General features: G+C 35.3%; 1 protein-coding gene across 1 annotated transcript in view; it reads right to left on the bottom strand.

The window, feature by feature from the left end:
* Positions 1 to 4304: 4304 nt before the first annotated feature.
* Positions 4305 to 26123, bottom strand: part of LOC107598769 (progesterone-induced-blocking factor 1) — a 34362-nt gene continuing 12543 nt past the window's right edge. The window contains exons 10-15 of the mRNA XM_016290203.1: positions 21593 to 21758; positions 20459 to 20609; positions 17634 to 17724; positions 17411 to 17513; positions 7638 to 7721; positions 4305 to 4355 (exon numbers count right to left, since the gene is read on the bottom strand). Of these exons, the coding sequence (XP_016145689.1) occupies positions 4305 to 4355; positions 7638 to 7721; positions 17411 to 17513; positions 17634 to 17724; positions 20459 to 20609; positions 21593 to 21758 (646 nt within the window). The remainder of the gene's footprint in view (positions 4356 to 7637; positions 7722 to 17410; positions 17514 to 17633; positions 17725 to 20458; positions 20610 to 21592; positions 21759 to 26123) is intronic.

Raw genomic sequence — 26123 nt, 5'->3', positions numbered from 1 at the left:
CTTGTAGGCTACTTATACTAAAACTGCTTACATATGGGAAAATTCACCCAAAAAAAGGAAATTGTGTCATTTAGTCACCCTCACGTTGCAAACCTATGAGATTCTTTCTTCTGTTGAGCACAAAATAAGATATTTTGCAGAATGTTGGTAAGCAAACAGTTAAATGCGTAATTTTCTTTCAGGTATACCTTTTTTTATTATATAGATGTAATATTTTCTTCATTCTATTTATTCTTATTTATTTATTTTCATTTAACTTTTTGATACACAACACCCTGTTGGGTCAACCTACTGGCTGCACTTTGTTCTGCACTATGTTCCACCACTTTAAGACAAATGGATTTGTTGTGTTTTCATATTCAAGAGATTATAAGCTAGATGCAACTTTTTTGGGGTTTGCATCGAATGTTCTTCGACTTTTATGCATGATTAATTTGTTTATGAATAAAGATTGATCTGTTGATAGCAGTTATTTTGAGTTAGATGCCAAAAGATCTCCTCCTATTCAAATTTGACACTGAAGTGGTGCATACAACATATTTGCCCACCGGCAACTATAGTTGCCGCACATTCAAATACGATTTTCAAGAAAAAAAACTAAAAGCTGGGGAAAATAAATGCAGAACATGTTCACATAGGACACTATTAACCTGACTATATGCATGAAAACATTTAGAAAAATTTGGGCACAAATGGGTTAAAACCACAAATACATAAATGAGATTTGCAAAAATAAAAACATTCACAAATATATTTTTATGCCACAAACACAACTTTGTCTGGCATTCATTTGTGAATCACGTCCTGTGCATTTGTAGATCGCTGCACGCATTTATGGATTTTGAAACATTTCTAGCGTCAAGAAGACGCTACCCACTGTCTACTCAAGCCAATCAGATAACAGCCACATTTCACGTGTAGCCTACACATGATAATTATTTAAATAATCATATATTTTAAAAAGAATATCAGTAATTTCATGAATATCAAGGACTTTTGTCAGGGTTAATCCATTTGACCTAATCAATATGTGCCTATTCATAAAATGTGATATTTTACATATTTACATAAAGTATAGTATGCAAATATGTTTATGTAAATTTATAAAACTACGTGTACCTTCACTGCAGTACTCCTTGTAGGCTACTTATACTAAAACTGCTTACATATGGGAAAATTCACCCAAAAAAAGGAAATTGTGTCATTTAGTCACCCTCACGTTGCAAACCTATGAGATTCTTTCTTCTGTTGAGCACAAAATAAGATATTTTGCAGAATGTTGGTAAGCAAACAGTTAAATGCGTAATTTTCTTTCAGGTATACCTTTTTTTATTATATAGATGTAATATTTTCTTCATTCTATTTATTCTTATTTATTTATTTTCATTTAACTTTTTGATACACAACACCCTGTTGGGTCAACCTACTGGCTGCACTTTGTTCTGCACTATGTTCCACCACTTTAAGACAAATGGATTTGTTGTGTTTTCATATTCAAGAGATTATAAGCTAGATGCAACTTTTTTGGGGTTTGCATCGAATGTTCTTCGACTTTTATGCATGATTAATTTGTTTATGAATAAAGATTGATCTGTTGATAGCAGTTATTTTGAGTTAGATGCCAAAAGATCTCCTCCTATTCAAATTTGACACTGAAGTGGTGCATACAACATATTTGCCCACCGGCAACTATAGTTGCCGCACATTCAAATACGATTTTCAAGAAAAAAAACTAAAAGCTGGGGAAAATAAATGCAGAACATGTTCACATAGGACACTATTAACCTGACTATATGCATGAAAACATTTAGAAAAATTTGGGCACAAATGGGTTAAAACCACAAATACATAAATGAGATTTGCAAAAATAAAAACATTCACAAATATATTTTTATGCCACAAACACAACTTTGTCTGGCATTCATTTGTGAATCACGTCCTGTGCATTTGTAGATCGCTGCACGCATTTATGGATTTTGAAACATTTCTAGCGTCAAGAAGACGCTACCCACTGTCTACTCAAGCCAATCAGATAACAGCCACATTTCACTGACCATTCATAGCACATTCTCACTATAACCAATCACATTTTGCTTTACAATCAGGGCGGGAGCAGATTCGGCACCCCTGTAAGGAACTGCATTCTATAGACACTTCGTTCAAATTGAGCTGAAGTGCTGTTTGTGTGGTTAAAAAAAAAAAACTGTTTCCAAAAGGAGTGCAAGGCTTCTTCATAATTCCATCAGGATCAGTGAATGAGAATAAACTCAGGATTATACACCACTTATGACCATTCACAGATCCCGAGCATGATCAGTAACACATGATGCATCCAAAGCAAATAGAAATCATCATTATCAGCGATACTGTCTACACTGGAAGAGGCACGATACCATGAAGGACAGATGATTCGCACATTTGCTTTGAAGTGTCCAGTTGCATTTACAGCTGTTGCAATGCAGCGAGCAGAGTAGACATGGCACAATGGCTTATTTGGCATTTCAAAGTACAATCGCGGTGACAAATATAGGGCATAATAACATGTATAATATCAAATATGGGCCCAAATGACCATCTGGGGGCTTGTGATGATGTAAATAAAAACCGTGCAATGCTATGAAGTAACTTTTACAATCAAAACTAGTGAGACTGATTCATATGAAATACTGTTTGCGTGATCAAGTGTTTTAACCAATAAATATATTGTCTTACATTTACAGTATATGCATTTATATTCAACACACCTGCACCCAGTGTTGGGGAAAGTTACTTTTAAAAGTAATGCATTACAAAATTGCGTTACCTCCTAAAAAAGTAACTAATGACGTTACTTAGTTACTTTTTATGGAAAGTAATGCGTTACGTTACTTTTTTTAATCTGCCTTGGCCTAATTTTTCTCCCTTCAGAAACAACAACAACAACAAAAAAGAAACATAAATGTTATGTTTATCTAAAGTCATTTTTGCTTATTAGTATGGTTGGTCATTGTAGGTCAGGAGCAAAGATACTGGTTAATAAAAAAGAAGATGTCTTGAACTTTGACAAGTCTGTGTAGTAATCTGTAAAATAAATTAACAAAAATTAAGAAATAAATTAAGAAATAAAATTCATTAAATTTTTATGACAACCCATTTAATCTACCAAGCAATTTGTGATTATAAGTATGTGTTAAAACCAGTGCCATACATGTAGGCAACTTTAGGATAATGTGTCTACACTGCAAAAAATGATTTAGATTACTAGATTCAATTACTAGAGTATGTTTTACAAGAAAATACTATTTCAGTCTTTCCACTTCAAAATTGTATGTTTAACATGCCGATCCTTTGTAATTATTTGTGAATTTTACCAGCGATAATTTTTGAACACCAAATTTTCTTTAGAGTACATGGGTTCAAATGTCACCTGCTCCTCATGTGAAATACAGCACTGAAGGTCACACGACAAAAACTGCATTTCAACAGAGCAAATCTTTGTCAAACATATGGCACGAGTAATGAGTGGTGACAGACATGGTGAGCTGAAGGTATTTATCTGTTACTCTGTACTACCATTTTTACAGAATTAACACTGAGCTGTGAACAAACTCACAACCCGGAGGGCTTGACAGAGCTAGATAAATAAAACTTCAAATAAAACAAATGTGAAATCAACGAGCAATAAGTGAATTGCATACACCTCACTGACTGCACAGCACCTGTATGCAGTGAACAGGCAACGTTCAAAATTACCCTTGTTCAAGAACATTCCCCCCAGCCACAAGTAGCCTTCTGATAAAACCTGATAGATGCTGATATTTAGGAGAGTAATTTGTATATTTTTCACATTGGCCCCAAGAGGACCTCTAAAGACACCAATACAAGAGAAAACCTGCTTGTACAGTTTGCATATACAGGTAAGGGATTACATCTGTCAATGACACGTGACAGAGCCAAGAAAAAAACATCCAGCCACACATGCATGCACGCACATGCACTGCTACTAAGAAGCTGTCAGGTGGGCCTGGAGCCTGACCTTTATTGGCAGGTGCATTACACCTTTGCTCCTCAATGAGTTGGAATGTATTTAAATTATTTCAAATAATGCCTACTACCTTTCCTTAGCCAATACAAATGCATACCATGGAACATGCATATTAGTAGTCAGAAACCGTTGTGACTATTGTTACAAAACAATGGCAATGATTCTATAGTAAATCCACCTATATCCTTTCAAAATAAAAGCTTTGTAAAGATTTCAAATGTTCCTGTTGTATCAAAAACCGGATGTATCCATAAATCTGTGATAATCATTTACTTCCCCTTTACCTTACTTCCTCTTCTAATCGCGTGAGACGGTCTTTCAGCGTTTGGATCTGAGTGTCTCTTTGTCGTATGGTCTCAATCAGGTAGCTGTGAGGCTGCTGTGCCTGCTGAAGAAGCTGATTTGCCGCATCCAACTGAAAGTAAAAAAATAAAAAATAATAATAATTTCACATCATTTCTTACCAGTAGTTATTGATTGAATAATATACATATAAATTGTAGGTCAATACTTGATATTTAATGTAATTGTAAAATGTTCATTTTCCATAGTTTTATGTTTTAATGTAATATTTCTCAAATCTAAAAACATACAATCTTTTTTCAAGCTTAAATTTACAAAAAAAATGCATTTGTATTTATATAGCTTTACAGTTTTATTTAGTTTACATAGTTTAGTTTTACAAAGTGTTTATTTACTTTTAAAATATAATGTTCATACACATACATAAATACCATTCAAAAGTCAGTAAGACTTTTATTCAGAAAGAATGCTCTAAATTTATCAAACATGACAGTAATTGCGTGATCAAGTGTTTTAACCAATAAATATATTGTCTTACATTTACAGTATATGCATTTATATTCAACACACCTGCACCCAGTGTTGGGGAAAGTTACTTTTAAAAGTAATGCATTACAAAATTGCGTTACCTCCTAAAAAAGTAACTAATGACGTTACTTAGTTACTTTTTATGGAAAGTAATGCGTTACGTTACTTTTTTTAATCTGCCTTGGCCTAATTTTTCTCCCTTCAGAAACAACAACAACAACAAAAAAGAAACATAAATGTTATGTTTATCTAAAGTCATTTTTGCTTATTAGTATGGTTGGTCATTGTAGGTCAGGAGCAAAGATACTGGTTAATAAAATACATAAAGGATATTTGTGTTATTTAACATGTTTGTTTCATGTCCCGAGTTTGCATTTGACTGTTTTTATTGATCTTGAGGAATACTGAATCTGTTTTTGTGCGAGTGAGATGAGTAAACACATGTTGACATTTAGTCTAGAACTACAGTAACATCATGTTCACACAGCGCACTCAACGTCTCTGCACTTACTCCTGATTTCTCCCAACATGAGGACAGGAGAGCTGTCAGTCAATACATGGGAAAACAAAGTAACTGGCGTTACTTATTTGAAAAAGTAACTTAGATATTTTCTTGTAAATTAAATCTGATTGTAAAGCAAAACGAGATTGGTTATAGTGAGAACGTGCTACGATTGGTCAGCGATATGTGGCTGTTATCTGATTGGCTTGAGTAGACGGTGGGTGGAGTCCACACGTTTCAAAATCCATAAATGTGTGCAGCGATCTACAAATGCACAGGACGCGATTCACAAATGAATGCCAGGCAAAGTTGTGTTTGTGACATAAAAATATATTTGTGAATGTTTTTTTTTTTATTTGCAAATCTCACATCATTTATTTGTGAATTGAATTCATGTTAGTGAAACTCTAAGATTTATTTGTGGATCTCATTCTATTTATTTGTCAACATGTTTAATTTTTGTTAATCTCTTTACATTTATCTGTGGATTTGGGAAGCAACAATTCTCGATATAACATTGAACCGGTCAGTACGACATCCACGGTTCAATATGCACTTGAGGATCGCGTTTGCGCTTAAATAATTTCTGTTTGTTTTCTTTCTCTCTGAATTGGCTCTGTTTGTGTGTCCATGAGTCTACCCGCTTATAACGTGCATTTGAAAAAGCAACACACATCAAATATCTTCCCTTGTAATGAGAAGCATTTCTAAACCTGCTGTCCGACAAAACAGAAGGTTTTTAGTCCACAACATCAGTTGAATGTTAGAAATAACAATAATAGAATGAGGAAGAAAATATGTTACTGTAATAAAGGCTATGTCGATTAGCAATAAATTATAAATATACTTAATTATTATGAAAATACCCAAGATGGCTTGAACACCACAGATAAACTATACATTGTCGCAGTCGTGTGTTTATTGTCTTCATGTTTCATCATTCAGCATGTTTCTATCTTCTTTTCCTTCAGTTACAGCGACAGCTGGATGTCTTTGCCCATATTAGGGATTTCCTGGAAACGTCAGCAGTTCTATTACTACGGTGATGCACATGTGGCGTTTCTGTCCAGTATGAATGAAATATTACATGTGTACATTACATCCATGTTTTTCTTCACTGTACAGAATAGTACAGGAGTTTGTTGTTGGTTTGCTTTAAAAATCGCATTTTAAATTGCAAAAAAACAACAACAAAAAAACACTATGATGTGCCAAGCCATCAGATCCGAACCGAAACAAAAACGGTGGTTAAAAAACCGAGGTATGTATTGAACCGTGGGCTAACTGTATTGTTGCATCCCTATTGTGGATCATAATCTATTTATTTGGAATTATGCAACAATTCTATCTCCATATAAATAGGTTAGAGTACTTCGTATTCAAAAGAGAGGAAAAAAGAGAGAAAGAGAGATGGAGAAGAGAAAAGAGAGAACTGTGCTCTCTTTGTGCTATTCCTTTTAATCAGCTGATACAGCAGTTACCTCTCTGTGGTTCAGGAGTCTCTCCAAATCTGCAGCCATGTTGTTTTTCACCTGAAGTAGTGTAATCTTCTCTTTCCGTAGTGCACTGTGAAAATGTATACAAAACGTGTTTAAAAGAAGATGTCTTGAACTTTGACAAGTCTGAGTAGTAATCTGTAAAATAAATTAACATTGTCGTATGGTCTCAATCAGGTAGCTGTGAGGCTGCTGTGCCTGCTGAAGAAGCTGATTTGCCGCATCCAACTGAAAGTAAAAAAATAAAAAATAATAATAATTTCACATCATTTCTTACCAGTAGTTATTGATTGAATAATATACATATAAATTGTAGGTCAATACTTGATATTTAATGTAATTGTAAAATGTTCATTTTCCATAGTTTTATGTTTTAATGTAATATTTCTCAAATCTAAAAACATACAATCTTTTTTCAAGCTTAAATTTACAAAAAAAATGCATTTGTATTTATATAGCTTTACAGTTTTATTTAGTTTACATAGTTTAGTTTTACAAAGTGTTTATTTACTTTTAAAATATAATGTTCATACACATACATAAATACCATTCAAAAGTCAGTAAGACTTTTATTCAGAAAGAATGCTCTAAATTTATCAAACATGACAGTAAAGACTTACATTCTCACAAAAAAATAACTACTTAAATTGTTTTTTTTAACTTCATCAGTAGATAATAAATAATAATAAAACACATAAATAAAAACAATTGGCACTACCTTTTTCAACTGTGATAATAATAACACATGTTTTTGAGCAGTAAATCAACATATCAGCGTTTGGATCTGAGTGTCTCTTTGTCGTATGGTCTCAATCAGGTAGCTGTGAGGCTGCTGTGCCTGCTGAAGAAGCTGATTTGCCGCATCCAACTGAAAGTAAAAAAATAAAAAATAATAATAATTTCACATCATTTCTTACCAGTAGTTATTGATTGAATAATATACATATAAATTGTAGGTCAATACTTGATATTTAATGTAATTGTAAAATGTTCATTTTCCATAGTTTTATGTTTTAATGTAATATTTCTCAAATCTAAAAACATACAATCTTTTTTCAAGCTTAAATTTACAAAAAAAATGCATTTGTATTTATATAGCTTTACAGTTTTATTTAGTTTACATAGTTTAGTTTTACAAAGTGTTTATTTACTTTTAAAATATAATGTTCATACACATACATAAATACCATTCAAAAGTCAGTAAGACTTTTATTCAGAAAGAATGCTCTAAATTTATCAAACATGACAGTAAAGACTTACATTCTCACAAAAAAATAACTACTTAAATTGTTTTTTTGAAGTTTTTTTTAACTTCATCAGTAGATAATAAATAATAATAAAACACATAAATAAAAACAATTGGCACTACCTTTTTCAACTGTGATAATAATAACACATGTTTTTGAGCAGTAAATCAACATATAAGAATGATTTCTTCTGTCCAGTATGAATGAAATATTACATGTGTACATTACATCCATGTTTTTCTTCACTGTACAGAATAGTACAGGAGTTTGTTGTTGGTTTGCTTTAAAAATCGCATTTTAAATTGCAAAAAAACAACAACAAAAAAACACTATGATGTGCCAAGCCATCAGATCCGAACCGAAACAAAAACGGTGGTTAAAAAACCGAGGTATGTATTGAACCGTGGGCTAACTGTATTGTTGCATCCCTATTGTGGATCATAATCTATTTATTTGGAATTATGCAACAATTCTATCTCCATATAAATAGGTTAGAGTACTTCGTATTCAAAAGAGAGGAAAAAAGAGAGAAAGAGAGATGGAGAAGAGAAAAGAGAGAACTGTGCTCTCTTTGTGCTATTCCTTTTAATCAGCTGATACAGCAGTTACCTCTCTGTGGTTCAGGAGTCTCTCCAAATCTGCAGCCATGTTGTTTTTCACCTGAAGTAGTGTAATCTTCTCTTTCCGTAATGCACTGTGAAAATGTATACAAAAAGTGTTTAAGAGAAGATGTCTTGAACTTTGACAAGTCGATAATAATAACATGTTTTTGAGCAGTAAATCAACATATAAGAATGATTTCTGCATGATCATTTGACACTGAAGACTGGACTAATGGCTGCTGGAAATTCAGCTTCGGATAACAGGAATAAATTACATTTTAAAATATATTTCAATAGAAAACATTTAGATAGTAATAATAGTTCACAATGCTTATTTATTCATTTAAAAAAAAATAGGGGATTGATTTCGTTGTAGTAAATAATTTAGCAAGCAGGATACAGCAAAATATCTTCTTTGTTTTTGTTTTAGAAATATACGACCTGGTTATACTCATCAGAAAGACACATCTAAAGCACAGTGCTTTAAGTGATCAATTATAATCCCCTCTGCTATTCTTCTTATGTCAAGCCATCAGTCAGTGACTGTCAAGGGTGATAAGATATAGAGCATGAAACAGATGACTTGTGGACCAGTTTACAGGTAAGATCTTGCTATCTTTGGGCTGCTGTAGCAGGGTGGGGCTCTTAAAGTCTGCATGCAACGAGAGGCTTCCACTGTGTGGGTGGCTAAGTGAGCAATCTAAAGGAATTTTGTAAAGAAAACGTGGTTTTCATCCTCAGTGAATTACAAAGACGTACAAAGTGCCAATTAGTCATGTCTGACATGGTAAAAGTCTGTTTGCTAACAGCGGAGGCCAGGTTCACGTAACCTCATTAACATTGCTCAACGGCTCTTCCAATTGGCTGAGGATAAGCTGGAGTGTGCATCTGATGGGGCAAAGGATAGGGCAAAGGAAAAGGGCTACAAGAGATAAAACACGCGACTGAGAAACGTGATACATGTAAACATGGCATGAGCACACGGGCCAAATACAGTACATCGACACACTGATGTTTCAGGTGCTTTGTGAGAACATCAAGCATGACAGTTACGGTCTGCTACGATCTTGTTAAGATAGCTTTAAATGCCAATGAAAGGAAAGGCTCTGATGTTATGTCTGTGAAGCAAGTCATATATATCAAGTGATTTTTCTTACGGGTAGTTTTAAACAATGCAATTATGTTTCCCTCCCTCTGGCCATTTTCTATTAGCCTGGTGTTTCAGACTAAATGATCATGCAACAAAACCGTTCTGCACTTTTTGTCTCAGCACCCTCTATAAAGACAATGATAATTGCCTTGGTGACAATGTATTGCTGCCCTTTTTAAAAGAATGGATCTGTTCATTTATTCATGAATCATATTACTTTAGGCTGAGAACAGAGTGTACTAGGTTTAAAACTGTGGTGTAGGAGGGCAGAGAGGAACAAGCATAGACTTGTGATGCCTCTTTATTAAAAGCTGATCCAAACCGTTTCGGGCAACTGTCTTTCTCATTTACAGGATTTTCTGTATATATTATATACATTTCATATGTATTCATAGAGTTCTTTCTCTTGATACAGTATAATCAAATAATCAAAATACATTCCTATGTGTTCAGTTTCTACCAATGCAAGTATCAATGTTTTTAGCATTGTAAAATGTCTTGACATTTGTGCTTTGGACTGATCAGAAGGACTAAGACTTCTCAATTGAAATATGCATAATTGGACAGCCCAATCTAGATATATGGCCCAGATGTACACCACTGCTCGAAAGCTTGGGGTTGGTAATGTTTTTAAAAGAAAAACTTTTATTTTTTCATGCTCACCAAAGCTGCATTTCATACAGTAAAAACAGCAATATTGTGAAATATTATTACAACTTTAAATAAAGGTTTTCTATTTTAATACGTTTTAGAATTTAATTTATTCCTGTGATGCAAAGCAGAATTTTCAGCAGCCATTACTCCAGTCTACTGAGCAACATGATCATACAGAAATCATTCTAATATGCTTATTTGCTGCTCAAAAATATTTCTTACTATTGTCAATGTTGAAAATATTGCTGCTAAATATTTTTGTGAAAATTGCTACATTTTTTCAGAATTCTTTGATGAATAGAAAGTTCCAAATAACAGCATTTAGTTGAAATATAATATAAACATCTTTACTGTCATTTCTGATTAATTTAATGCATCCTAGCTCAGTAAAAGTATTAATTTCTGAAAAAAATATAAATATTGAATATTCTGAGAAAAAGGAAGTGTACAAAGCATTGTGTAAGAGGTGAAAATTAATGATAATTAATAACCTCTGGATTATTCAGATGTGGAGCAGACTGCAGCTGATGTTTGTTCAGGAGTTTCTTTCAACCACAACACCATTATGGAAAAACAGATTGCAAATGCTTTTTTTTTCTTCTCAGAATAAGAATTTCAAAATATGGGTTGATCAAGGAATTAGTTGTTGTGAACATTACGATACGGATTGGGGTTTGTTGTCATTGGGGCTGAGTAAACAGAATTATAATGAATCCAAATTATTTATTTTTTTTGGCAAGTATATCAAACAAGACCTTCTAAAGGTCAAAACCATAAACCTAGTGGATATTGCCCTGTCAATCTATGATTGTTACCATTATTCTGCGGTACACAACCCTTTTTTAATCACCGTCACATTACATTCAGAATGCAAACACAGCATTCATAGCTTTCACATGGGTTCTTCTGACATGGCTCTAATGTCAGAAGAATGCTCAGTGCAATGCTTGGTGAAGTAAGGGTGTGTCAGATTAATGAGACAATTAGATTAATTAAATTAATTACATTTTACTTCCTGCACCAGCCTAATTTAACACCATTCAGACTGCACAAATTTACCACCAGCATTTCATCCCTCAGCTTTAAAAATGGCAAGCTGGGGAAACCTTTACATTTGACTTAGCTCTGCCTTCAAATACATAGATTTTTGGCAAGAGATATGCAATATCCAAAATTCAAACTGTCTTTCCAAGTACCAGAGACCTGTCTTCTGGGTTACTTTAACCACAGGCAGTGTGTCACATCCTAAAACTTACTGTAATTTTATTACTAACTGTCAAAAAATGTATTGTAATAAAATGGGAATAAGAATGTGAATTTCATAATTTAACAGCTGTATCTCTCTAAAAAGTTCTCTGTTGCTCCCTTTTAGTCGTGTATTTTTCAGTTCTTGTGATTTGATTTCTTTTATGTTGTAGCTGTATAAATGTTAACAGGGTAAATTGTTAAATGTATAGATAAATGAACAAATAAATTCAATTATGGATCACTGTATCTAATAGTAATGATCTAATAATCAGTGAAAATGAAGTAATGATAAAGTGATTCCGTAAGATCTACTGAAGGGTCTTCCTAGTGTTTTCCATTGTAAATAGTGCAGTTTGAAGTACATGGGACATCTTGGTTGCATTTTTTTAACATGCTATGTTTTGATTGTAGACTTAGACTGAACAACAATTAGGAAGGAGAGTCCTTGTTACAATCTAATCTGTGGGCTTGGGTTAGTCTGAAACCAAGACAAGACAAATGATTCTGCTATCACAGTGAGCCTGTTGTTAACTTATGTTCCAGTTAATACTATGCATGTTATCACAAGTAACATACATTGATGACTACTCACTAATCACTTCCTTTATCATGGGCTATATTCTATCTGAGTAATAAATCACCTACTGAAACCAATTACATGTTCTAATTGATGACCAACAGCTCAAAAATGCCAGGATTGGACTTTTTAGGAGCTTCTGTACATTTTAAAAATACATTCACAAAGTGTTATTTAGTATACAGTGTCTATGGATAATCAACGGTTTGCCGTGCATTAAAGGGGTCATATGATGCGATTTAAAATTTTCCTTTCTCTTTGGAGTGTTACAAGCTCTTGGTGCATAAAGAAGATCTGTAAAGTTGCAAAGACTAAAGTCTCAAATCCAAAGAGATATTCTTTATAAAAGTTAAGTCAGCCACGCCTACCTAAAACGGCTCGTTCTAACACACCCCCACATACCTACATCACTATGTGGGAAGATTTGCATAATGCCGCCCAAATGTTCGCGCAAAGAAAGAAGGCATAACTTTTATTCTCGCTGTAGTATTGTTGCTGCCGCCATGTTGTGAAGGCACTGTGTGATTCGTTGTGAAAGCGAAACTACTTTGTTTGGCCTTCCAAAAGAGGGTGATATCTGCTTCGTCATGCCTAGAGCTGATCCGTGCTGGTTGCTGAGGAAATACTACAACTTTGTGCTGTGGATCGCCGGATCGGCTTTCACCGTGCCCGGGGTCGTCACATGTGGTTGCCGCAAACCCGCCGGACACACATTCGTCGAATCCGCTGCCACTGCTCACTCTAGCCCTCCGGCCGTTCCTCACTTCATCCCCCGGCCTCTGCTCACTCTAGGTTGCCGTGTGTGACGCTGTGTTTCGTTGTGAAAGCAAAACTCCTTTTTTTGGCCTTGCAAAAATGGACACGACTAGAAATCAGTGGTTAAGTTGTATTTACAACACTGTTCCAGAACAGTTCAACCCAAATATTCAGATGTGTGCAGCACATTTTATGGAGGACCGTTTCCTGATTCTGGGAGAGTAGACTACAATGCCGGCTGTTCTGACTCAAAGACTGTAAGTAAGTTTTTTATATTTAAAGCAAGTTTTTTGGGCAGTGTATAGTAGGGCTTGTTGTTTGTCATTTCTCCGATCACAAATGCAGACATGGTTTTATGTTTAAGCGGCGCGATGCAACACAACGCGTAAAAAGACTAAGTATAAGTCATTATAAAAAGTATAAGTCATTATAATCCATAATTATGTCCCCACTGGATGCAACGAATGCCTCGTTTATAATGGGTTTTAATGTTTTTGTCTCATCGTTCCGGCCGGACAGGGCATCATCACAATATGGTAAGGGTCGTAGCATTTCCGTCACACGCTTGAGGTATTCAGCCAATCACAACGCACCTCACTTTTTCAGACTGATGAGCTTTGTAAAAATCGACACGTTTCAGAAAGGCGGGCCATAGAGGAGAAACAATAATGTACAGTATGTGGAAAATAATGTGTTTTTTTTAACCTTAAACTGCATAAACACATTTCATTACACAAAATAATGTTCTTTTTAGCATATGACCCCTTTAAATTATTTTAAATTGACGACATGGAGGCAAAGAACCTCCAACCTGGTTGCCTCCATGAAGTGCATTTAAAATTCTTTAATGCACGGCAAGCCATTGATTATCCCACTTATTCCATGGTCATTTGCCAAGTTATATGGGTTTTAATGTTTTTGTCTCATCGTTCCGGCCGGACAGGGCATCATCACAATATGGTAAGGGTCGTAGCATTTCCGTCACACGCTTGAGGTATTCAGCCAATCACAACGCACCTCACTTTTTCAGACTGATGAGCTTTGTAAAAATCGACACGTTTCAGAAAGGCGGGCCATAGAGGAGAAACAATAATGTACAGTATGTGGAAAATAATGTGTTTTTTTTAACCTTAAACTGCATAAACACATTTCATTACACAAAATAATGTTCTTTTTAGCATATGACCCCTTTAAATTATTTTAAATTGACGACATGGAGGCAAAGAACCTCCAACCTGGTTGCCTCCATGAAGTGCATTTAAAATTCTTTAATGCACGGCAAGCCATTGATTATCCCACTTATTCCATGGTCATTTGCCAAGTTATAGACAAGTTAAAACTAGTATTGCTCTTTGCAGCGCAATATTTGACCGGATGGGACCGGATGACTTATTTTAGTCAGTTACGGCTCGTTAGCTCTAGCATTCTGCCCGCTTGAAATCAGACACAGAGATGAAATAGTGCAGTTAGATCACATTTATTTGAATGAATTATAGCATTTATTTGAATTAATTATCGAAAATTTGATCGAGAGAGAAAGATGCATATGTGCATCTCTCTCTGCAAACAATTTGTGGGTTTAGTTACTTAAACAGAGATTTTACCTCCTCGTTGCTGAGGAATATAATGCAGTGATCCAGTATCTAAGTGGTTTTATTAATTAAAAATGTGGGGCAGTGTTGACAAGTTTATGTTGGCCTACTCCTGAACGTTTCTGTGTGCGCAGTGGGATCTCTGATCGCTCTCTCTCTCTGTGCGAGTGGTGTGTGTGCTTTTGTGTGTGTCAGTTAAAGCAGCACATTAATATAGAATGGTGAAAACTACCTGTGCATTAAACGGTTTTAATGCATACCTGCCAGCCAATCATAATCGAGTATTCAGACAAACCATGGAATAAAAAAAAATTATACATTTTCTTCTTTTGAGGTTTTCATGTTTTATTCTTTTATACTATTAAACCACAAAATATTACATTTTTATTTTGATCACAAAAAGATAAGTAAAAACTTATGTACAGTAATTAAAGACTAAATAATCGTTTGCATAATCACTCAAGTCGGTATTTAGCATATGCAGCAGTAATTCACAGCATTTTTTTTTAATTACCTTCTGTTTCTTGGAGTGTTATTTTTGTTTCAACGTCCACATTTTGACATAATACTGACTCACCAGTGATGATTTGCATGTAATTTTAAAGGGAATGACTACTTATGAATCTCTTTATATTATACTTCATATTCATAACTACTTTATATCACTTTATAGAGATCTGATTGCACTTTTAAGGCATATTCAAGAGGGACAAAATAGGTGACACCATCTAAAATGTAACCGTCATTAAACATTAAAAGCATTTGGGGGGGGGGGGGGGTCTTGCAAACTGCCTACAGCTCTAATCTTTATCACAGTTAGATTAGAATAAATGCATGTAAAGCATGAAGCTAGACTTTCCAAAGCACTATTTTAGATGAAAGCTGATCCTTGAATGTTTTTGTTACAGTCTGCAGTACTTTCTGCTATATTTGAAACCACACAACTGACCTTCTGAACTAACAAAAATGCTGCTGAAGTTACTGAATATCTGTAAAAGCAAACATAACACAATGATGATTTAAAGAGGGGACAAATTAGAAATAGACATTGCGGCGAGTTAAATGTAAATGTGATTCTCTGTCTTATATCTATGCCTGTCGTAATAATAAATATATCGACTTATCGTGCAATATATGTACATGACCTCAATTTATGGTGATGCAATATATTGCACATTATACTTACATAAAAATTAATGTCACCATGTTTTTTGCATTCCACTTGCGCCCGTGTCTTTTGCAGCTTCTTGTAAATAACGTGGTGTAGTCATGAGGTGCTAGTTCAAATTTTAAAAATGCTTCTACAAACAAAGTTTCATCTGCAGATATGGTCTTGTCTAGGGATCTGTGCATTTGTGCATACGGACATCTGACTGCTAAGCAGGGATTGTTTTTCAGTAATAGTGTGCACCCTTAATTTACAGAGAAAAGAAGATCAGGGGAAAATTCTTTGCGCATTTTTCTTTTTTTCTACTTGTTACTTTGCACTTTTTGTTAGAAAATGTTTATTTAATATTTATTCAAGTTTTTTAAGGTATCTAATATTTTGATACTTCATTTCCATGATCTAAATATTCTTAAGAATAAAAAGATTGTTGTCATTTGGAAGTGTGTTGGCCTTCTTGCATTTTTATGCTGTTACATTATGATTATATATTCAGTGGCATAAAATGGTCTTTAAAATGACAATAATATCGCTTATCGCAATTATTTCTGAGGCAATATATCGCACAACAAAAAGATGTTATTGTGACAGGCCTACTTATATCTAACTGCTTTAATATTTCAAAATGCTTTTCAAATTCTAGGGAGATTTTTCTCTTGCCATTTTAAGAGCTCTGACCCTGAGCTTACCATATATGCATATGCAAATAGAACAGATTTTGAATGAAACAGAAAACTGAAAGGCAGCTAGGATTAGAACCCACTTTGTGTACCACAGTTTACAATGCTATAGGCAGTTTAAAAACATAACCTTTTCAGCGGGAATTACTAGCTTCAGAATTTTCTGAAAATGAAATGAAAATTATGTTATCATTTACTCACTCTCATGTTGTTCCAAATGCATGATTTTTTTTTCGTCCATGCAATGCAAAAGGAGAAATTTCAAGAACTGTACACAATATTTTATCATATTTTTGTGTGAGAAACAGAAATTCAAGATAATCTTCCCCTCCAGTGAGCTATTATGAATGGATCATTGAGTAACCAGATTAGTCATATTCATGAACAAATCAGTTTTGTGAACTAAATGAACATAATGACTTAAAACATCCTGTTTAAAATAAACAACTGATTCACAAATCACTAAATCATCTCTCTACTTCTTCTACAGACTGCTTTTCTCATGAACACGCCAAAGAAAACCAGGCATATGGACAACATTTCTGATACTTTTATTGGGTTTTTTGTCCTTTTTTTAAGCTTGAAAGCTTTAGTTCCCTTTCAATCTTGCATAAAAGGACCAACGCAGTATACATTTTTTCCCCCTATTTTTATGTTCATCAGAAAAAAAAAAAGTGTAATGAGTTTGGAACAACATGAGCATGGGGGATGCATGTATGGATGGATGAATTGCAAAATATATGTGACTGACTGCTGCATCAGGTTTGCCCTTGCTTTTGTAGCACTTGCTTTTGGAGGCCATGTGAAAAAGAAAGAAAGAAAGAAAGGTACTATGGTACTATGTGTGTGTTTCTGCATTCTTGTCAAAAGAGTGAAATCACAGCACCTCTTCAGAGATCTGACTGCTGTGCGTCGTCTGTCTTTCCAGGTCTCTCCTAAGCAGTGTGTTCTGTTTCTCCAGCTGCAGAACCCTGCGTGCCAAGTGAACACTACACACACACACACACATTCAGAAACCTATGATTAGAGTCACGCAGACATGAAAACAGTCAGTAAACACAAAGATGAGCTTCTGGTTTTCAAAGACAAATGAACTCCTCAGACTTCACCTTTGTTTCAGTCTTCTCTTGGCAGTTGTTGGAATGTTGGCACCATAACCATATGAAAACAGTACCCTCTCTGCCTCATCTTCATTTTCCACTACAAAAAAAAGAGGAAAAAGTATGTTTAAGAGCAAGCATGTCTAGACCACCCGGCTAGTATCATGGCCAGAAGGGACTGAATATCTAATATAGGACTACAAACAGTTTTCTATCTTCTTACAATACATACGGTGTAGAAAAGTTTATGAGTGAAGAATGTTGAAGTGGTGTTTAAACAGATAAAAGAAAGAATGAGGCCTCAATAGCAAGTTTTTACAACCAACTGGACAAGAACATAAGGGCCAATAACAAATAAGAATATCCAAAATAAAATAAAAAGGACAAATCGTTTGCCAAGTTCCTAGAAATTTATGTTGGTTTCAGATGGTTTTTAAAAACTTTTACACCTAATGCAGCTTCTAAATACAAATTAAACAACTGAAAGAAATTTTCAATGACATAAACAGGTTATTAAAATGAAAGGTTATCTTCATAATTCATTGACTTCATAATAATATCAGCAAACTGCTTCACTACTTTAAAAATTAATAATGATGATTAATATATACCGGTATATATATAATATATTTACAGACCCTGATATACTTTTTACGTTATGGTCCAAATATCAAAATTAAACTTAATTCAGAAATTAAAAACAGGTTCATCAGAGAGGATGTATATTCAAGTCATTGAGCCTCATTCATGAAACACGAGCAAAACAAATTTTTGTGTAAATCGTCCGTAAAGCCGTTCTGACGTAAACTTTCAAATTCATGAAAATGTTCGTATTTTCAAAATGTTAGTTGGTAGGAAAGAAATTTACACCTGCTCCCTACCAAGTATAAATGGTGCGTAAAACGTTCTTCTGTGTTCATTTTGGCAAACTGATGACACTGAGGCTACGTCCACACGAAGCCAGAGCTTTCCCTATCCGATCTTTTTTGTTCCTCGTCTCAAGAAATATCTGCGTCCACACAAAACCACGAAACCGACACAAAACGATGTAGTATACATGCCAGACCAGTATGTGGCCCTGTAATTCTGCCACAGAGATACACTAAAAACGAAGACGACGACTTGGACTATGCGCATAAACCTTGCACACGGTATACAAACGAACATGGAACAATACATTTATTAATCTGTGTTAATGTAAGTTAATAAAAAGACAATCGTTCAGTGTTTGTTCATGTTTTTGTTGCAGTTACGTGACGTAGCGGTGTCTGACTAGGGGCGAGACTTGGGCTGATGACGTCATCGTTTCAGAAAATATACGGATTCGCTGTCCACACGAAAACGCAAGGGCGGCGTTTTCAGATTTATCCACTCTGGGACCCAGTTTAAAAAAATATCGGTTTCACTCTCCCAAAACGCTGTGTGGACGAAACGCCTATACGATACAAAATGTATACGTATACAGCTAAATGTGTCTCCGTGTGGATGGGGCCTGAATTTGATGCACTGCCATTATAATATTTTAGAAGTTCGTTTGCTCCGTTTTTTTTTCTTGTAGCTGAGAGTTGATAAACTGTTTAGCTTTGGGTAAAACGCGGCTCTTGTCACTGTCACTTTTTACCCAGCCGCCCAATCAATGGAGGAGGGGCGGGACAAATACTACACCGATCAATCATCCTAGTTGTACAACATCTGAACAACAATAGAGAAGTTAATATTGCTGGTTACTGCATTTTTATATTCAGTAATATTCTTCAAAATGAGATACTAGTAATACGTTACTGCCGTGGATATTTCAAATCATAGCAACCAAAGCGTCTCTCAGCTAGAAACCAGCTGGTGGTGTTGGTTTTTTGCATTTATGCAATATACTGGAGCCAAACATGAGAAAGTAGACCAGAATATTCCACTGCGTTCCTGGACACACAATTTACGTAGCTGTAATTCATAGGCGGGCATTATGCTAATTGTGAATGAGCGTGCACGAGCGCCCTATTTACGAATGATTGGAATTAATTAACATACGCATGTTTAACTATCAAATCTGATGTGTACGAAGTGTTTGTGAATTCGGAGGAGAGTTTTCGGGAAGGTCCGTACGCGCAGATTACTCAGAATTTACTCCTATATTTACGAATGTTTCATGAATGAGGCCCATTGTATGTATAAATTATATTTTAATGCACTTTTCAAGGGATTGCATCCAGTATCAACCTGCATTCTTTGTACTAGGCATTCTTTCTCATGTTTGATCTATGCAGATTTGATGAAGTTAAAAACCTGTTATTAACTTGATGAGGTTAAAAAACAGTTGTTAACCTGAGGGATTTTAAAACCTGGCTAGGCCAGCCTTTTGCATCACCTCAGCTCAGTGTCAGCATATTCACTGACGTTTAGAAGAAGGTTGTTTAAGGACAAGCCCTGAGGCCGTTTTGTTAAACAGTCTTCAGGTCTGATTGAGTATGGCATTCTGAACATGTAAATCAGTGGAAAAACAAACATGCAGCGTATTTAACATGTTTTAAATGTTGACATGATGATGGGACTGATTATAGTATTAAACTGTTTTTGCATTGCTCACATGTGCTTTTTGCAGCACAACTGTTTCACGAGTAGTCAAAAACAACTCCTCATCATCATCACAGATTTTACCACAGCATTGACATCCTTAAATCTACAGAATCATATATGCAGAAATAAAACCCTTGGGTAAGAATTTAAGGAAGATTTGGCCTAACAGACTCTTAAATTGCAGCGTGCAACCTTGCTGATGTGCTGGTCTTATCTTATCTTTGGTCTTCAATTGAAATGACTGAATCAGTCTCTGGTCTTACTCTCTGCAGCCTGCATGGTAACATCGTCCAGCTCCTTTTCCAACCGCTCATATGTCTCCAGTCGAGCTTGCTGTTCAGAATTCTGGGCTTGCAATTCAGTGATACGTTTCTGTGATGATGTTTGTAGCCCATAAAACTCTTTTGTTAGAACCTGCATAAGCACATCAAGAGAGGGACAACGATATAACAACAGAAACTGAGTAACAAAGGTGGTGTCATAACATCATGTTCAAATAGGTTTTTATGATACTGACAAATATGTGCAATCCTTGTTTTAGGAGGCTGGTATGGGGTTCAACCCTTGTCTGATGTCTAAATGATTTGAGATTCAGTGTGACGCTCATTACAAGAATTATATATTCAAATTTAAACCTAACAAAGCTAATGATTAATGAACTGATCACCCACAAATGACAAGTCTATCATCACTTATCCTCATGTTATTCTAAAGACTTTCTTTTCTCAGAAGAGCACTGGAGGAGAAAGTACTGCCCCATTGAAGAATGTATTGCCCTGTCAACTGGGATCCACAATGACAAACAAAAACACACCATTAAAGTAGTCTATGTTAATGTAAGTTAATGGAGAGGACCTACAATAATGTACAGTATTTGAAAAATAATGTGTTTTTTGAACATTAAAGCATGTCAACATATTCTGTTACACCAAATACACAAAATAATGATCTTTAAAAAAGCATCATATGACCCCTTTAAATTTAGTTTTGCTCCTCATGCAAATCATACGTATGGATGCACCAGTATTAAAAATTGGTGAAAAGCCGATAATAGTAATAATAATGTAATGTATCAAAAATGTCATCTAAGATTTTCAAAAATTCATGGATTTCATAATATAAATTTTTTTAAAAAAAGGAGCTTGTCCTATTTATTTCATCATATGGTAAAAAGCGGACAGTAAATTAAATATTTCTGTTTTTGTGTTCCTTGGAAAAATCTAAGTCATGCAGGTTGGAGATGCCATGAAGTTGCTGTAAATGATGACAGAATGGTGAAGTAATCCTTTAGGCAATTAACAGGTTTCAACTTGCAATGAGGCTAAAGGAAATCACTTTGTTCAGGTTTCATGTGCATGGCATCTTTGCCATAAGGATTTTATTTTAAAGTGTCTTGCCTCCAGTTTTTTCTGGTGTTTCTCACACTCAATTTGACAAAGGCTGAGGTTCCTGGCCATCTCCTCCTGGACCATCTGGGAACGCTCCAACTCAAACTTTTTCAGCTTCACCTGGTTAAGCAGTTCTGCCACCCTGCTGTCTGAACTCAGCTGCAACTGCCTAAACCTGGACAAAAACACAAATATAAGTGCATCTGCATTCACTCATTCTGCAAACTATCTATCGGTGAAAACAGAAAGACCAACGGCTCTGCAAAATTATCCCATGCAAAGTTATTCTAAAAAATCTAAATTAAAATCAACCATCTGTGATGACAAAGCTGAATTTCCAGCAGCCATTACTCCAGTCTTTAGTGTCATTTGATCCTTCAGAAATAATTCTAATATGCTAATTTGCTGCTCAAAAAAACATTTCTTATCATTATCATCAAAGCTGAAGTTGTTAAGCTGTATAATCACAGAGTTACACTGCTTAAAGGGGTGGTTCACTGTTTTTTTTCTAGGCTTGATTGTGTTTATGGGGTGCAGTCTAATATGTGTTAATGCTTCGTTTAAAAAACAAAACAAAAAAAAACACTATTTTTCACAATTTACCTTTATTTCACACCGCTCTGTCCCTTCTCTGAGAAAAGGGGCTGATCTTTTCCTGTTTTTATGAAGCCCCGCCCTCAGAAATAGGCGATGGGCTCTGATTGGTTAGCTAGCCCAGTGTGTTGTGATTGGCTAAACCGCCTCTAGTGCACGTCTAATCGTCCCGCCCCTCACCTCAGCGGCATGTGCTCCGGTTGTATTGTAAACAACAGCGTTGTTAATTTTGCTTATCAGTTTGAGCCCGATTGAGAAGCAGAGGATATTATTGAAGAGGATCGTGCAGAACCTGTGCAAGCACAGCTTTTAATGGTAGGCCTATGTTTTTTTGTTTGTTGTTGTCTTATACTTTTAAATATGCTGTTATTTGTAAATGCTACTACTTATGTTAGCTTTTAATATACGGTTTTATCCTGATTAAAGCTTTAATACAGTACGGCAACTGCATGTTTAACTCTTCTCATAGCTATGTGAAAATAAGTGTATAATTGTAACAGTTCATTGTTGGAGCTGAGCTGAATGAGAGAGAGAGAGAAAGAGAGAGAGAGAGAGAGAGAGAGAGAGAGAGATGCAGAGCGTGTAGAGCAGGGGGACGCGAGGAACAGTATTAAGAACCGCTGCTTTAGAACATTGATTTTGAAACTTGTGAATCCATTAGAATCTTTAGAAGACAGAGTCGCGATTCATATATGAATAGATTTTTACGTGCACCTCTAGTTTTCTCTTTCTCTTCTCTAAAGCAGCGCAGCATGGCCTTGCCCCCTTTGCTGCATTTTCCCGAGGGCGGGGTTTATCTGGGTTTGTGACGACACGAACCCGGGAAGTAACTTGTTGTAGTCCCTACCAGCCGTTATTGTAGGCATTAAACTGTCAGAATTTTAAAAGACGATATATCCGTTTGCATTGAACGTTCAGCTTGGTAACTTTGCAGATATTGTTTATGCTCAAACAGCAACATTACACACTAACTAACGTTAAAAAAGTTAAAATCACAATCAACCATCCCTTTAATATTTTTTTCTTTGATGAATATAAAGCTCAAAAGAACAGAATTTATCAATGTTATTATTATTATTATCAATGTTGAAAAGAGTTTTGGTCCTTAACATTTTTGCGGAAACTTTTTTCTCAGGATTCTTACATAAATACAGTTCAAAAGAACAGCAATTATTTGAAATAGTCTTTACTGTTGGGGCAAAAACATGAAATGTGTATAATCTCGGCTGTGGCTCACCTTAGGCTAAGCTAAGCGATTGCTAAATTAGGGTGATGCCAAAAAATAAAGAGAAAGTGGTAGAAAAGTAAGAAAAAACTATTCCGTGAATCATAAGATTCATTGCCATTTTGACGAACTGTGTCCATTAGCCCATTTTCAAATATGTAATGCAAGTTTTATTTAAACAAGCAAATTTATGTGCAGCATATTTTATATAATTAAACTGCAATATACATATTTTTGTTCATCTGTGATTTAAGGCTATGCCATCTTTCATGGCTATTTTCATGGCAAAATCTATAGGCTTAATATAATAAATGATATTGAACTATTTATCAAAAAAGTTAACCACGTATCTTAACCAGTTTTCAGAAATAAATATTAAATCCTACATCACAGAATATGAGGATGTGTCATTCCTCTATGCTTGTTTTTACAAATTAATTATTCTTTTTTAAATGATTACTCTAATTTAGTTCAGCTTAGATTTACACTACTGTTCAAACGTTTGGGGGTCAGGAAGGTTTTAAAGAAAGTGACAAAGGCTTGTACATGGTTACCAAAAAAATCTATTTCAAATAAATGCTGTTCTTTTGAATTTTCTATTTAAAGAATTCCTTAAAAAAAAAAGTATGGTTTTCACAATAATATTAAGCATCACAACTGTTTTCAACACTGATAATAATAAGAAAGGTTATTTTTTTTAGCAGCAAATCAGCATATTACAGGGTTCTTCAAATAGTGTACTGCAGTCCGGTTCTGGAGCCCAGCTTAGTTTCAACCAGACTAGACATAATGACAGCACTAACTATTTTTCTTAAGCAAATTTTTGATCTAGAGATAAACACACTTCAAGTCTTTTCTGCTCTGTGCGCTTTGCCTTTCTCTCCTGCTAAATACATAAAGCACCACATTAAGAGCTACAGTGGCTGAAACATGGTGAGCAGCAATTTATGGCGCTTTTCCACTGCATGGTACGGTACGGTACGGTTCACTTTTGGGGGGTTTTCCACTGGGTACAGTACCTGGTACTTTTTTTAGTACCACCTAGGTTGAGGTTCCAAGCGAACCGTACCGTTACCAAAACGTGACGTGTAAACTCTGCTGATCACTGATTGGCCGGAGAGAATCGCCGGTACCTGCATCACTGAACTTGCGACACAAACCCAAGAGAATTGCTATTTAAATCAGCACAGCCAGTGAAGGATCGAACGCAACTGTTTTGAACGAGCGCACCTTTTTTAACAACCAAAAAAATGGCTGTTTCGTGGTCTGTTGAGGAAGTACAGACGTTCCTCTCATTGATAGCAGAGGAGCGGATCCAGGTTGATGAGGCGACGCGGAATGAAAAACTTTTTCAGGAGTTGCGGCAGTAGAGGCGGCGCAACTATAACGACATGTGAATAATCCCGCCCACTCTAAAGCGGTACTAAACTGCAGTAGAAACGCAAACTGAGCCGAGCCAAACCGTGCCGTGCCGAGCAGAGTCGTACCACGCAATGGAAAAGCGCCATTAGATAATACTTTCATTAAAAACTGCAGAAAATGAGAATGCAAACAAAAAAATTCTGTCTACCAGGTTTGTGATTTTTTTTTTTTTCAACATATCCGTTTCTTTTATTCGTCACATAAAATTTTTTTCATATCCCATTGGGTTCAACTGATGAAGTATTAAACCCCTTTTTTTTGTAGAAAACAAAAACACCACTTCTTTGGCTCTAAGGGCCCAAAGTTCTCATCTTTACTGACTATTTTGATTGTTTAGGATATTTTCTTTCGCAAATTACAACTGATTCCCAGCTGGAAATTTATAAGTACTCCAAACAAGTATTGTCCACACCTCCGCTGGGAAGAAAATATAGAGACTGGACCTGTTAGTAATTGAATTGAATTATAATTATTTCTGAAGGATCATGTGACTGAAGTAATGGCTGCTGAAAATGCAGCTTTGCATCAAAGGAATAAATTACATTTTAAAATTTATTCAAATTAAAAAAAATGTTATTGTAATAATATTTCACAATATTGCTGTATTACTGTTTTTTTTGTCAAATAAATGGAGTCTTGCTGAGCAAAAGAGACTTCTTTACAAAAGCATTAACAAATATTACAGACCCCAAACTTTTTAACAGTAGTGTATAATGCAACGCCTACACTAGGTTTCCATTTCAAGAATGTAATTTTTCAAGCCTGTGCTTCAACTTTCTATGTTTTGGCTGCAGACATGCACCAGTAGAGCGTACCAAAATGGAAATACCAGTCTTTTTAATTTTCTAGCCAGTTTAGCATGTTTTCTCACTCTTGACATTTACCAATGCTGTAAAAATCAGAGCTCAAATACGAAGTTAGCCTGTCAGTGAGTCTTCACTGAGCTGTGGCGACTCACTGATTATTTTCTTTAAAGGGGTCATGAACTGAGAAATCAAAATTCCTTCGATCCTTTGACATATAAGAGGTCATTGTACTATAAAAACATTCTGTAAGTTTCAGAACTCAAAACTTTCTTGTTAGACTGAAGCCCATTTGCCAAAACAACAGGTTGTGGAATGTGCCGCTTTATGACGTAATAGTGTGGCTAAACACAGCCTCCGCAGAAGATGATCAACGCCTGCTTCTACATCACTGCCTGTTTAGCCCCGCCCACCGATTCGCACATGTAGTGTAAATAACGAGAGAGGCAAATGCAGGTCTACGCATAAATCAAATGATAAAGATGACTCCGAAGAC

Source organism: Sinocyclocheilus grahami, unplaced genomic scaffold (genome assembly GCF_001515645.1).
Source record: "Sinocyclocheilus grahami isolate Dianchi unplaced genomic scaffold, SAMN03320097.WGS_v1.1 scaffold255.1, whole genome shotgun sequence".
Lineage (NCBI taxonomy): Eukaryota > Metazoa > Chordata > Actinopteri > Cypriniformes > Cyprinidae > Sinocyclocheilus > Sinocyclocheilus grahami.
This window is presented reverse-complemented; position numbering and strand designations above follow the sequence as displayed.